Here is a 14,238-nt window from a genome sequence, read left to right on the forward strand (position 1 = left end):
ATTTCTAGCGGGGGGTTTCGACGCAACGTGGCGAGATCTATATTCTGGCTGTCATGCTCCTGAGGATCCCAAGACGTGAATATTACACACACTACATTACAGTTCACTTCATCTGTGGTACGAGCCCTGCCTCCAGCTCCTACCTACCATCTATGTGAGGCATGGTGACAGTCACTTTGATGAGGTTGGGGTGTTTCGGGTCTTCTGCTCCAGTGTAGCGTAGCTTGGCAGAGAAAGGCTCGGCGCCGACAGTCCCCATCTTCCGTGGTTGACACATACCTTTATATGACAGAGAGATACTGAACTCAGGGAGAGGCCGGAGGGGGGGGGGGGACACACCAAGTGTCCCTACAGTTGATTACAAAGCAACCAATCCACCTGAAGTTATACCGTATTACACAGTTAAATACATAATTCTCATGACTCCCCCGGATGATTACTGAGTGAGGTAGCGATTTCCACATTTCCAAGAATACCTTGTGACCACCCTGAGAGAGTGTGCCTGGTGCATTCAAAATGTGTAGGTGGAGTGAGCGCGGCAGAAGTGATAACATGGCAACGGCAAACGACTGAGCTTTCACTTATTCATTTGAGAAAAACGTGAGTCCCTGACTCTTTATTAAAGTAATTAGCTTGAACGTCGTTTGACTATGAAGTGAAAATGGTGCCTCTGCCTTTTCTTATAAGGGCCTGACACTAAATGTCCTAAGCAGAGGGTAATGAAATAAATTTACTCAACAAGTATTGTATTTAAAGCGGAACATCAACAGTTTCACTCATTAAAGCGTGTTTACAGGTCTTGCGGAGTCCCACCGCATATCTGAAAAAGTTGCGCAAGTGTCCATAATCAGACCAGAAACTGGTTTTCAAAAACCTGGTGCCTTCATTTCACACAATGCAACTACACCATCATGTGACATCATTGGAAGCAATTTATCAGGTTACAGGCAGCTTCCTCTGGAGCCACAACAGGCTTTATACTACTACTACTCCTCCTCCTCTGGACCTGTACCACGCTGGAATTACCAAATAAGAACAAAATGGATGAGTTCCACTAAGTGGCTGATTGACAGTTAATCAGAAACAACTCATGAAGTACTTCATCACTACATAATGAATCGTTAAAATAGTATCTCTGTCCTCATCTTTGACTTCTTTTCTTCATGCGCTGCTCCCAAAAAACTGTCAGTCCATTACGTTCCCTTCTTAATAATCATGACGGGCACGTTTCCAGGAGAGGTCTCTGCAGCTCATAATGTCAAGCCTGTTCATTTTTCACATTCTTTTGATACACTGGTTAATTTGAATTGTTTAACTTTTATACTAAAATTCTCTCTGATCTAACCACATAGGATATTTATTACTGTTAGACCTATGGGAGGCTATTTTCTGCAGCTTATAATACTTCATTATTTCAATCAAGTAACATCTTAAATGCAGGTCTGTTACGTGTAATTGGGTATTTTTACATTGTGGCATTGTCGCAGTGTCTGAATACCATTCCACCACATTCTGCATCACCGAATTTAGTCTTAGTCTTACACAGCTAATAGACAGCTGCAACATAAATACCTGTTTTCCAGTGATTTAGGTACAACTGCAACTGTACCCGACAGTATAGGTACTCTTCATTTAGAAGCACCATTCGTGATGCCATTGAATAGTCTCATTGCTACAAGGGGAACCAAAGCTCCGTTTAATTCCTCCTGAAGAAACCTGGCAACATATGACACAGAAATGGTGGCTCATTCATTCATTGTTCTGTCCTCACCTTCCTCCTGGCTGACGGTGACAATGGGGCTGCTGAGCTCTAAGCCCTCGTCCCCGTTAGAATTAACAGCCCTGGCAGCACACTGGACCCTGGAGCCTGCCTGGAAGTAGACTGAGTCCAATGTGATCATCTTGGACGATGTAAAGAAGGTGTCAAAGTCCACCTCCCTCATGGGACTGGTGACGCCATCGGGGCCAGCCGGGGCGCTGATGAGCCAGCGGTAGCGGGTCAGGGTATTGTTGATGTGCTCGCTGACACAGATAGAGCCCGTCTTGTCGTAGTCTGGGTATTTTGTGTTGCAAGCCTAGAGGACGGATAAGGAAGGGAGCAGGAGTGGGTGTGTGGGTGGGCAGGGACAGCAGAGAGATGGGAAAAGATACAGCAGATGCCAGAGGACAAAAGGAGAGAGGAGCAGAATGCAAAAACGACTCGCCGACTGTTGCCAAGGACATCCAGATGTTGCAGGGCGTCAAGCTTTCAAATTTAAAATCTTAGATTTGCTTTTTCAGAATTAGATAAATAGGGAACTGGGATTGAGCTGCGAGCTTGAGACGGGTAGTCCGCGAATATCCTTTTTATACCTGTTGAAACTGCTGCTGCAGCACTCGACACTTTGACAGGTCTACTTCACTTTGTCTGTTTCAGACACGCACACATGCAGAGACAAACAAATAAACAGGGACAGCAGCATGTGGCAGTCGACTGAGAAGCAAATGTCTTAACACATCGAAAATTTCCATGCAAGTGTCTCGCCAAGCCTGCAGCGTGGCCTGCTACGCCGTGTAACACGTCTTTTAAGGACGGACCGATCATCTCCCGAAGGACACCGTAACTTTGGCTGGAGAAAAAGTATGGGTCCTGAGGGGGTTACAATGTGGCCCTCGCTCCCAGAGGATGTGGGTCCTGATTAGGTCCTGCCTCCTCATTACAGAGAAACCCCACACATTGAACCAGTGCTCCGTCGAGTGTGCTGCTTTTGTACAGCAAGAAATTGAATTTCAAAGATATTTCCTGAGCCCCTCGAGTGCCTGGATATCATCTTAAAGATATACTATTTCAGGATTTCCCTTAATTCCCTCTCAATCATCACTTTTGACCCGGAACTGTGCGGTGGAGTCTGTATCTACAGAGAGCCTGCCCTATGCCTGTACTATCTTATTCTCTTAGTATTTTACCGTATTTGGTGGCATCTCTGGGGCTCAGCCATTCTGGAGGATGCTAGTTGATCTTTGAGTTTCATCCCAAGTCGTCCAAAACTTTGGCTTGGTAGATCTCCACCCCTTCCCATGGGGGAAGAGGAAAACTGTATGCACTTATTTCTTTAAACCAATCACAATCGCCTTGCCCGGTGCTAAACATGCAACAACGGTACCCCGACAAAATACCACAAGTTCCTTCACCTTCCACTATTTGCCTCCACCCAAGACGACTGTTAGTGGTTTTCGAGAAATACAAGGCCCTGGCAAGCCACCAACCACAAAAGCTTTGGTAAATGATGATCCGGGAATGGAACTGAAGAAGACAAATCCTACATAGCGTGCCTTTGAGTTTGACTCACTGTGACACAGATGACGGGGTAGCCAGCCGGTGGGTGGAGATTATCCGATGTCCTGGAGACGTCGTCGTAGTGGAGCAGCGACACCACATGGGGCAGGGAGGGGAAGGTGACATCAGCCATGCTGTTGGTCTCCTCAATGTAGACGATCACTTTGGTTACCTGTTCCAATAAAGGAGGTGAGAACACTAATGAGGCGCGGCAGCAAAACGATTAAACTGCTCACGGAGCCGGATGTGTTTACAATCTCGCAGGCGCGGCTCATTCTAGGCTTTCCTATTCACCCTTCCCTCTCATTTCTCCCATGCTGCCTCTTTCTCCTCTGCATGCTGTTTTGTTTTCATAGATGATCTATTATTTATTGAGCGGTGTTGTCATCGCTTTTTCGGCTGCAACTACAGTAAAGTGCTCCTGTTCTCAGGGCCAGGACACCCTTGTAAAAGAGATCCCTGATCTCAGAGGGAGTGACCTGGATAAATTTGGGTCAAATCTGAAATAATAAAAAAAAAAGCTAGTCATCTCATCATTTTTTCAACAAGCCAACCTTCCATGAAGGGGATTTTGTGGGATTGTTGTGTGATGATTAGACACGAAGACGTTCCTAACCTGAGTCTCGGCCACCATGTTTTCATCGGGCTTCAGGTGGAGGGTAAAGGCTTCCCTCATCTCTCTGACACCGTCGAAGAGCACCTCCACCTCCACCACATGCTCCTTATCCCCCTGTTTGAACTCAATGTCTGGACACACAAACACACACGTGGCAAAAAAAAAAAGTGATTGCATGTTTATACAACACACAGTACACCTTCGAACAGATCAACATTAGAACAAATGCAATGCACTGATGACTGATGAATATTTGTCAGGTGAAAAATACTAAAAGTCAGGTAACATTCCGGCCAAGTTTCTGTCTTTTTTTTCGCTGAATTGAGTTTTCCATAAAAAGAAATGAAAGAAGCCTCACCGGTTCGCACAAATCATGTTTTATTGCTTCAGAGGAATATATCACTTAGCTAAAAAGCATTGCAGGTTTCCATTTGCATAGTGTTAAAGGTGGCTTTATCTCCTTGCGAGATAAGTAACAGAGCTTTGCATTGGAAATGTGCTGCGCTGAGAAAATATTGGGCAAGAATGAGAAATTCAACGCCGGTGTGATTCAAAACTGCTGGGAAATTGCCACTATTTGAACGGTGGGTGGGCAGGTATGATGTGAATAGACTGAAAGTATTCGCATAAATATTTCAAGCCTTGATGAAGCCAAGGAAGGTTCACTGCCCTAAAAGCTGGGTGGATAGAAAAGGAAGATTTCACCCTGCTGACAAAGCATGAAAAATACTGAAATTCAATTAAAAATTACATGACCCTCCACTGGACTATTGCAGAAATTACCTTTCCCCCATTTGGGATGAAATTAGAAATCAATGACCCTCGCCCAAATAAATCCCCATGCCTGCTTTCATTAATTTCAAATTCCGTTGGGGGAGCCTTGTTTCAAAGCCTCTCCTGAGCCGACACAAACGCTTAAGAGAAAGATATCAAAGGATATCTGAAGGCCATTAATAGAGTAAAGGTAATGTGTCATGCGGAGTGTTTGACCAAAGGTGGCTCTATTTTATGAGGAAGGACACGAAATCAACGTTTCTCAAAAAAACATTATGTAACTTTTTTCACCTTAAAATAACAGCTTGAAAATCATTTTGATGGTGCCGTGTCTCGTAATAGGGTGAATGGCGTCTCTGTCTCAGCGACTCCGCCCTCTGTCACTTGTTCCTGCACTATGAAACTTCATGCTATGTTACATACGTGTTTATTTTGAGGTACATATACATACTCATACAACCGGTATGAGTGTTGTTTGTAGTCAGCGCCTACGTCACATCTGGCAAACTGTTACAGAGCTGGGATTTGTATTCACAACAACCCTGCACTCAAAAACTCTGGGGGGGCAAATCTCACAAAGTGTCAATTTCTACATAATGTTACTTTACTGTGGCATAGTCAGTTTTCGGAAGCAACTAGTTACACGTAACACTGTTGTGTTAATAACTTTAATTGTAATATGGTACAGTTACGGAGAAAAAAAATATCATTTTTTTGGGTTATCTTACTTATCTTACTCTTTAACAGGGTAACTAGTAATCTGTAAATTATTACATTTCAAAAACCTACCCAAAACTGTAAATGACATAAAGCTTTAAGTAGCCCGTATGTAACAATAAACTGCTACAATGTACCTGTTACCCTAAGAGCCGTATGAGGACATCAGTATGTTTACCTCGAGACACGGGGTAGTAGTCCTCCCCTGAGATCGCTGACCCGTCCTTGGTGTGAACGCGGACCACTGACACCTTTGATGTGTCACCCACTCGCACCAAGGGGATCCTCACAGTTGCCACGGCGCCGGCCTCCTTCGGTTCACTAACGCTGAACTTGGTCTCGGAAAAACGGATGACGGGTTCTGGGGAGCACAAGAAAAGGAAGAAAAAATGCAATGCAGTGCGAACAACACTGACCTTTAAATATCACTTCCTTAATAATCACCGCAGACGACGGTTATGAATTAACGCCGAAGCTGCTCAAGTATTCAGACAAATAAGAAGCTGGATTAACCGCTTTTTTTTTTTTTTTTCCCCCACATCTGTCTCCCGCCTCTTCATCTCACTTACTGTCAGCCGTGTCCTTGATTTTCACCAGGGTCTCGTTCGGAGCTCCCACTGATGCGCCAAACTGTGAGTCGCTCTTCGGGTTCCCTAAGACCAGACGCAGCTCTTCCCCTTCCTCGTACAGTGTGTCATCAACCAGTGACAGAACACACGACTTCTCTGCCTCGCCTGGAGCGCACAGTGAGATAGTGATGATGGGGCATGTCAAAAAATGTGAGCGGAAGAGAGGATAGAATAAATTCCACAATAATTCTCTCTTTTTTTTTTTACTTTACACAGCACATAACATCTTATTTATATATATATATTTTTGTCTCTCTTTGTTCTGTTCCACCAGAGTGTTTGGAAGCTGTTTGCACACGACAGCTCAGTGGGTAATGTGTGGAACATCGTGCAAGCGCCTGCAATGTCTGCAAGGCACTATTGACTTTGCAAAAACAGTGTGACCAAAACCTGTTTTGGAGCTGTTTATTGCATTAAAAAGGTGTAAAGGTGTCAACACAGAAGACAGAAGGTAAGTCTTTTCCAAAAGAAAAAAAAAAACACACGAGAGAGAGAGAGAGAGAGAGGAAACATGTGTTATGTGAGCACTGAACCACCTGGCAGGAAGGTGATGATAGATGCATCCGTGTTCGGTCGCTCATCAAAGTCGGAGGCGACCTCTGCGGAGCCCTGGCGGGTGTAGCAGCGCACGGTGGATTTGTGTCTGATGTCGCCGCTGCGGTACACTGTCGCTGTGATTTGGCCGTCGCTCTCCTCTCCGGTGTACACTGGCTCGCGGAACTGGACCTTGGGCACTGTCAGGAGAATCACAGGGGGTTTAATGGTCGCATACAGTGCGACAAAGGGAGTCATCACGTCTCCCTTGTTGTCTGGGCTGAATTTTATCTGGCTGACTGGGTTTTTTTAAAAAAGCAAAATCAAATGACATAGCTGTAGCGAGCATTTTCTGACCAAACATCGGTGATTAATGTTTCCCAACTATGAATGCACAGTGACAGAAAAGTGACGGATAAATTGTTGTGTTATGTTTAGCTGCCATGACAAGCTGGGAAAACATTGCAGCCGTCGGCCCTTTTCAACACTTAAGGAATTTATATTTGTTAATTACAATAATCCGGATTCGCATGTAAGACGTCTGACACAACAGCATGCAATTTAACAGTCAAGTAATACATGAACAGCAAGGAAACACAGGAATCAACAGCCAGAGTAGCAGCTCGAGGCTGAGCTTTGAGCTAAGTGCTAACATCGGCATGCTAACATGGACCCAGTGACAATGCTAACATGCTCAGCAGCTTAGTTTAGCATGTTAGAGTTAGCTAGCTTAGTGCTAAAATGACAGTACTGATAAGGATGATAGCCTAACCCTAACCTTAACCCTGACCTCACCCATAAATACAGGAGTAGCGGACAAAGTGTAATTCTGACGCTGAATGAGAAGTCAAGGATCACTTTAACTTATTACAATCCAGTAGATTTGATGTATTTCAGAAAACCGGCGGTGGCAAGTTGTTTTTCCTCTACCAAATTTAGTGGTGTTATCATCCAAAAACTGTCAAGACTAAAAGCGACTAAAAATGGGAATCTGCTCATGTTGCTGAAGAAAAAGGTTGTATTTTTTGCTCGAAACTAAATAACCTAGCTCACTAACGACCTAAGCTGATAAAATAAACAGAAAAAAAACAACCGGTAAAATCAGATCAGGTCACTTACAGTCAGACACAGAGTCGTTAATGAAAACTTTAGCCTTCCCCGGTTCCCCCAGGATGCCGTTCACTGGCATGCGCAGGACAAGCTCAAAGCTCTCAGTCCCCTCCAGCTCCGGCTGTCCCAGGTCATCCAGAATGGTGACCCTGAACGTCTGCATGCTGACGCCCGGGGCGAAGTCCAGGTTACGACTGATGCCCACGTAGTCGACGCCAGCTGCAGGAGGGACAGAGGGCACGATGACGTTGAGTACTGAGCTGCCAGCGGATGATTAATCCTTTGGAATCAAGCAAAAGCAACGGCTGACCGTGCGACTCGGGAGCTCACCTTCTGCAGAGACGGGCTCGGCTTTGCGAGAGCGGACAGTAATGGTGCCAGTCTTGGACAGATCGGTTCCAGTCCTCCACACTTTGACCTCCAGATATCCATCGCTCTCATCGACATGATACTCTACCTCTCCTAAGTAAAACACCGGAGCTGGAGAGCAAAGAAAACAAAAAAAAGGAACAATTAAAACACACGGTCATTTAGACATGTGCAATAAGTAAAAAACATACTAAAATAAACAAAAATGATCAACAAAATGTAAAGAAACAACAGCTGGTCGGTACACGTTTGGGAACCGGTGGCCGTTTTAGTCTCATGCTGCCTTCTGCGTCTGACAGCTCCAATTAATGAAATCCAACCTCATCTGACCCCCTTTTAAGCAGGGCTCATATTTGCAGCCGTGTTCCCTTACTTTTTTTTGTTTAGTGTTAATGTTACTTGTCTCCTCTCGTTATGTGCGCACCTGCTGTAGCATTAGGGCAGTCAGCAGCCACCCGCAAAGCCTGACATGGTTCGCTTGTGAAAACCAGCAGCCGGACGCGGGGGTCAAACAGCGACAGCCCATTAGTCTGAAGTTAAACTGCAGGGAGGCGTGACCTTTCAACCCTTCCTGGCCTTTCATCCCACCTCATTGTTACCGTTCCTCTGACAGGAAACACTAACTACTTTCAACAGAAAAAAGGGATGCTGTTAGCCCTGAAAAACAAGGTCTCTGTGAGTGTGTGTGTGTGTGTGTGTCTCTTTCGCTGAATGTGGCCTAGTGAGATGGTAAGACAGAGAGAGAAAGAGGCCCCCTAGATGGCTCAGAGGCTTGTTTGAACTGGCATTGTTTCCTGAGGCAGCAAAGTGGAGGCAGTCCAATGTGTATTTGACGGCTTCATCTGTCTCATCCCCTCCACCACCCCCACCCTCCCGACCGTCAAGTCCAAGGAAAAAAAAAAAAAAAAAAACTGACAGAATAAAAGTTTTTCTGTGTCTGTTTTAAGCTGCCACTCTCTTTTAACTCGGCTCCTTTCTTATATCCTGGCACATAATCCAAAAATAGCAGGCTTGTTATAATTTTTTTTGTGTCATGATCAAAGACTTGCAGCAGTCCGGAGATATTTTCCTTTCCTTATTCATTCACATTACTGATATGTATACTGAGATATATATATATATATATATATATATATATATATATATATATATATATATATATATATATATATATATATATATATATCATATTTTATTTACGTACTCTAACTGGGCCGTATAACAAAGGCTAAGAACATAGCATAACTGAAGGAAAGAGAACATTTACTGCGGTTACAGTTTTGACACTCAACCGAGCTCGAGTAAGTGACAGCCCAGGGCAAATCTATTCAGCGAGCATCACAGATCAAATGCAGCCTGAAGTCGTCCGTCCCTTTTTTTTTTTCTTTCTTTTTTTCTCAATGCATCTATCAGTTTTTTCTCGCATATGTTCCCCTTCCTACACACTCGCTCCACCTAACAGATGCAGCGCTGGTTTGTAATGCAAATAGAATTTGTGCCTTTGCACGAAGCCGGAGTAAAAGGAAAAAAATTACAGATTGTGTAGGTGGGAAAAACAAATGGTTTAAAAAAAAAAAAAAAAAACAAAACAGTGAGGGAGCTGAGAAGTGTGTTGTTTTGGCAGATTATCACTGCATTAATAACACGTTACGATAATGGTGGGAGAACATGCAGCAGGTGTGTTTAAAAAAAGTGTGCTAATATAAACGTCTGCATTCACACGTGTCCCGACAGCGCCCGGGGGACAAGCAGATTCTTGACACGGCGAGGAGGACGTTGAGTGATGTCTGATGAGTGAAAAAACAGCGTCCTCTCTAACCCCTCCGGGGCCACGCCTGCGGTTTAGCACTCTGAAGCATGTGTGAGGTCTGGGGAAGGTGTAAAGCCAAATTGTGATAATTGCTACGTGCGGGCGTCCGTAGCCGTTTGTGCGTCACTGCGCCGTTAAGTACAGTTTACAGAGCATTCTCAGCTGTCCTGTGTAGGGCAGGGAAAAGAAAACATCACCCTGAGCCCGCGGCGCTGCGTAAGCTTTCATGCAAATGCAAACAGATAAGGAATCATCGTTTTTTCATGCGCTGGTCAATGTCACTCAAAAACGTCACTCGTGCACATTCAGGTGTTAGCTCAGAATTCTGCTCTGGAAATTTGTGCAAATCGGTGCATTTGAATTGAATGGCCTCATGTACATATTAAACTTTCACTTTTGTACAATTCCAGAAAACTATAAAGTAAAAAAAAAACCCTTGAATTTCTTTCCTGAGCCAGAATCTCCACCTCAGTAGCACTTAACGCTCATGCACCAAACTTTGCAGTTTGATCCCCAATCTATATTCTGAAGGTTTCTAAGGAGGGGATTCACTCATATATCATTCACCGCCTCATTTACTGAGCATTTTATTCGTGACAACATGTCGAAAACATTGATTTCTCATGGCTGTTGACAGTATTTTCTGATTTACGGAGTGAAAAACAGTAGCCGAAAATTCCCTCTGTAGAAAGTTTCGATTTGAAAATGTGAAATAGAATTTTGAACCTGGCTTCACTGAGGGTTTAGAATTATTTTCCCGAAATATATGCACATCGTTTTTAAAAAGTCCACGGCCAAACAGGTTTGGAATGATGAAATGAGATGCGTTGACAAATGGATGGATTTTTGTTTCACTGCATGGTGATGTGTGAGAACGTATTAATTTTCCTGCCTTTTTCTAATTCAATTTGTATGTAACAGGAGGCCAAATTAAGGGAGAAAATGAGAGAAACATTTTTTTTTTGCTGCCTGCAAGCTAATTCTGGATATGTGGTGGAAGACGCCAGGTGTGCATAAAATAAAATTTAAATAATTTGGTTTCAGTATGTCATGTGTTGCCTATGTAATGACTGCTCTAATCTACGTCCCGAGGCAGCGTAAACCCGCTTTTAATCTACAGCGAGTACAAAATGTATAAATGAGCAACGAGCGAGCAAATCCGCCCGCTTTCGGGGAGCGCAACTGACAGCAAATGAAGGACGGGGGCTTTCAAGAAATACTCTGAGCTAATCTACAATTCTACAAACTCAGCTGCGGCCATATGCACCGGGGGCTGAGAGGGCCTGAGTCGTCCTCTCTCCTCGGCGGGGCAGAAGGAGATGACAACACTCACTTTGAGTCAGACTGTGCAGCCATGCGGCGCGCAACACTCAGGGAGACAGGTACTGTAGACTTTAATCTGATAAAGCACTAAATCTAGCAGACACCCCTGGGTCTTTTTTCCATCCAAAGTGAGTGCGCGAGCGTGTGTGTGAGGGAGAGTAAGTGGTAGCGGCGGCGAAATAGATGGAAGGAGAACAGCAGACTGAACTTGACTTTGACCTGGGGGAAGGAAAAATGGGGCTAGAGAGAGCAGCGGCAGTCGCACGAGTGCTTTTCTCACCACTTCACTTTTGCGGACTTTCGAGGTCACGCGCATAAACACGACGCGACACAAGCGAGCACGGGGCGTTGCAACTCTCTTTCTATGCCCGTTTTTTCCTCGGTTGGCGCCAAAGTGAAGGAAGCCGCGGCATGAGTGGCTGGGTGCAGGTATTAGAGCACTGTCAGACACAGTATTATCCTCTGGGAGGCTAAAAAAAAACCCAAAAAAACCCCAAAAAACTGACACATCGTCTCTCACCGGAGCCGGGCGTTCACAAACACATTTCCATTCCTTTGAACTCAGCACCACGTATGAAAGCCTTCTGACAATTTACGAACAATCAGCGTGTCATGCGTGTCATGTTTCCTGTAAACTAGCCCCAAGATGCATCCACACACACACAGGCACGCGCGCACACACACACACACACACACACACAAACATGCACGCATTCAATTTGGCACAATTTCCTGTATCCCTAAATGAGTTCCTCAGTAGTAAGTCGTCATTGTTTTATTTATTCCAGTCTGCAGTTCAGTTTTGGCATTAGCATGACAGCCGTTCTCTGACACTATTCTTTTCCACTATAAACAATTCAGGACTGAATGAAGGCGCTGACAAAAAGGAAGACTCTGACAGGAGAATGATCAAATGTCTGTGACAGAGTTCTTACTTTTTCGAAGATTTTTATCCGAACTTGGGAAACACAGCCTGGCCCACATACGACGAAACATGTGCTGCTGAAGGCTGAGCTAGTATTTTGATGATAACAAGATCCTCCATGCTGAGCTGCTACCTTATTAACCAATGCAATATTGTTTTTTGTTTTTTTTAAACTTTGGTCGAAGCTTGACCCAACTGTGAGAATTCTTACACAGACGTAAACAAAACAATCATTTTGGACCTGACAAACGTTTTTAAAATAATATTTCTAAGCAAAATCAATACTTTTATTCTGCACCCTTCTGCGAGCTCTGTAGATGTATTAAAAAACAAAATATTTGTCTGCATAAAAGTCTTCAATATGACCTTAATGTTACTAAATAAATGAGTAAACTGAGCAAAGAGTATGTGGAGATGTTATAGAGACATTAAAATTGTACCTGAGCACAGTAAAGGCTTTTAATATAACTCATCTCCTTGCTCTCCCCTAGAGTGCCTGAAAAACTTTTTCCTCCTCTGTTCTTGTAAAGTTATTTTGGATGGCTACCAACTGCAGATGCTACGGAATATGACGAGTAATGATGTGAATTTCCACTCGATGAGGTGCGTAGAAATAGACAAACAAAAACGAAACATCCATCTGAAGCGGTGTGCCTGGTGAAAACAAGTCATTTACACCCAGTTGGAATAGATGTAGGTCAACCAGATCTTGTTGTTTTTTGTTTGTTTTTTTGGTTGATATATCTTCCTCAGAACACGTCATAGAATATTGGCAAGCGCTGTGGGGCTTAAAGTCTTACTCTGAGTCTACTCGCAGACAACCAGGGCATATTCTACAGTTTGCATTTTCCTAGTAAAGGTGCCAGGATGGGTGGGTGAGCTTAGAAAGTCTGTACGATGAATTCCACAGTGGATACAAGAACAGGGAAGAACTCCTTGGCGCCGTGTACAGAGCTGCGTCGCTGGTGTTTGACTAGCGCTCCCTTGAAAAACTTTTACTGTTAACAGTCTATAGCATGGCAAGCCGGAGCGGAGACATTCAATTTCACCAAGTCTGCAAAGTAAATCAATGCAGAGTATGAATGAAAATGTTAGTGAGGGCCTGTAGATTGGAATAGGTATTTCCCAGCAGGCCTCTCCTTCCCCCCTGATGAACCCTCTACGCATTTCTCTGCCTTTCACGAGGATGTAATCTGTTTTTGTCCATGTGATGCTCTAACAGGATGAAAGCAGACCAGGGGGGGACATGAGCTGATAATGTAGCCCTGCCGGAGTGCCGCGCGAGTCTCGGTTGTAATTAAAACCTGCCTGACTGACAGCGAGACGGGACTTTGATTCCATCTGTCTGCTGCGGGCGTGCCGTCTTTGTCAAGGTGTTTCCTCGCATCCCGCGTGCCTCGACGGCCAGAGAAGCTTGTAAACAGGCTTAATTGAAAGATCTTTTTTTTTTGCGATATAGAACCCCTGATGACAATTTCGGCACGGCACAGAACGTCTAGCACCGTGAATTCCCCGCCGCCCCTTACCGTCATCCACATCTTCCAAGATGTTGACCTTCGTCGTGGGGTAGTGCCTTCCCAGGCGGCCCCCGACAGGCAGGGACAGGGTGACGTTGAAGCTCTCGTCTCCCTCGTACAGGGAGTCGTCGATGATCATCACGCGGCACTGCTTCTCCCTCTCGCCCTTGTCGAAGCGAAGGATGCTGCCGTGCTCCTCCGGGCGGGAGATGTAATCCGAGTAGGACAGGACGGTGGTGGGGACTGTCCCCGTGGCGGAACCTTTGAGAGGGAGGGACAGGGCGAGGATAGTGAAACACACTTTCTAAAATGCCTATCAAAAGCATGTGTGCGTGAGAAGGCGCCAAGAAGCCCTCCGTAAATGCACGGCAGTTTTCCGCCTCTTATTCCAGGAGTGCCGACGTGACCAGCCTCGGCTAATTTGTTTCCCTACAGCGGATGCGCTTCCTCTCAACTGAACCATGTTCACGCCGCTAATGCAGCCATCGCGGTTCGTGTGAAAATGCAAGCTTTAATTACAGTGCGACCACCACGTGAGTCAGCGGATTAGTTTTAATGCCAGGACGCCATGGGAACGGGCCACCCCCACAGGTCTCCA

The 14,238-nt window shown here is 44.8% G+C and overlaps 1 protein-coding gene across 1 annotated transcript in view; it reads right to left on the reverse strand.

Moving 5' to 3' along the window:
* Positions 1 to 14,238, reverse strand: part of LOC119031896 (FRAS1-related extracellular matrix protein 2-like) — a 66,803-nt gene that overhangs the window by 9,287 nt on the left and 43,278 nt on the right. The window contains exons 6-15 of the mRNA XM_037120675.1: positions 13,650 to 13,901; positions 8,027 to 8,176; positions 7,706 to 7,915; positions 6,589 to 6,786; positions 5,993 to 6,157; positions 5,602 to 5,784; positions 3,933 to 4,063; positions 3,330 to 3,488; positions 1,772 to 2,075; positions 148 to 279 (exon numbers count right to left, since the gene is read on the reverse strand). Of these exons, the coding sequence (XP_036976570.1) occupies positions 148 to 279; positions 1,772 to 2,075; positions 3,330 to 3,488; positions 3,933 to 4,063; positions 5,602 to 5,784; positions 5,993 to 6,157; positions 6,589 to 6,786; positions 7,706 to 7,915; positions 8,027 to 8,176; positions 13,650 to 13,901 (1,884 nt within the window). The remainder of the gene's footprint in view (positions 1 to 147; positions 280 to 1,771; positions 2,076 to 3,329; positions 3,489 to 3,932; positions 4,064 to 5,601; positions 5,785 to 5,992; positions 6,158 to 6,588; positions 6,787 to 7,705; positions 7,916 to 8,026; positions 8,177 to 13,649; positions 13,902 to 14,238) is intronic.

This window comes from Acanthopagrus latus, chromosome 13 (genome assembly GCF_904848185.1).
Source record: "Acanthopagrus latus isolate v.2019 chromosome 13, fAcaLat1.1, whole genome shotgun sequence".
Classification (NCBI taxonomy): domain Eukaryota; kingdom Metazoa; phylum Chordata; class Actinopteri; order Spariformes; family Sparidae; genus Acanthopagrus; species Acanthopagrus latus.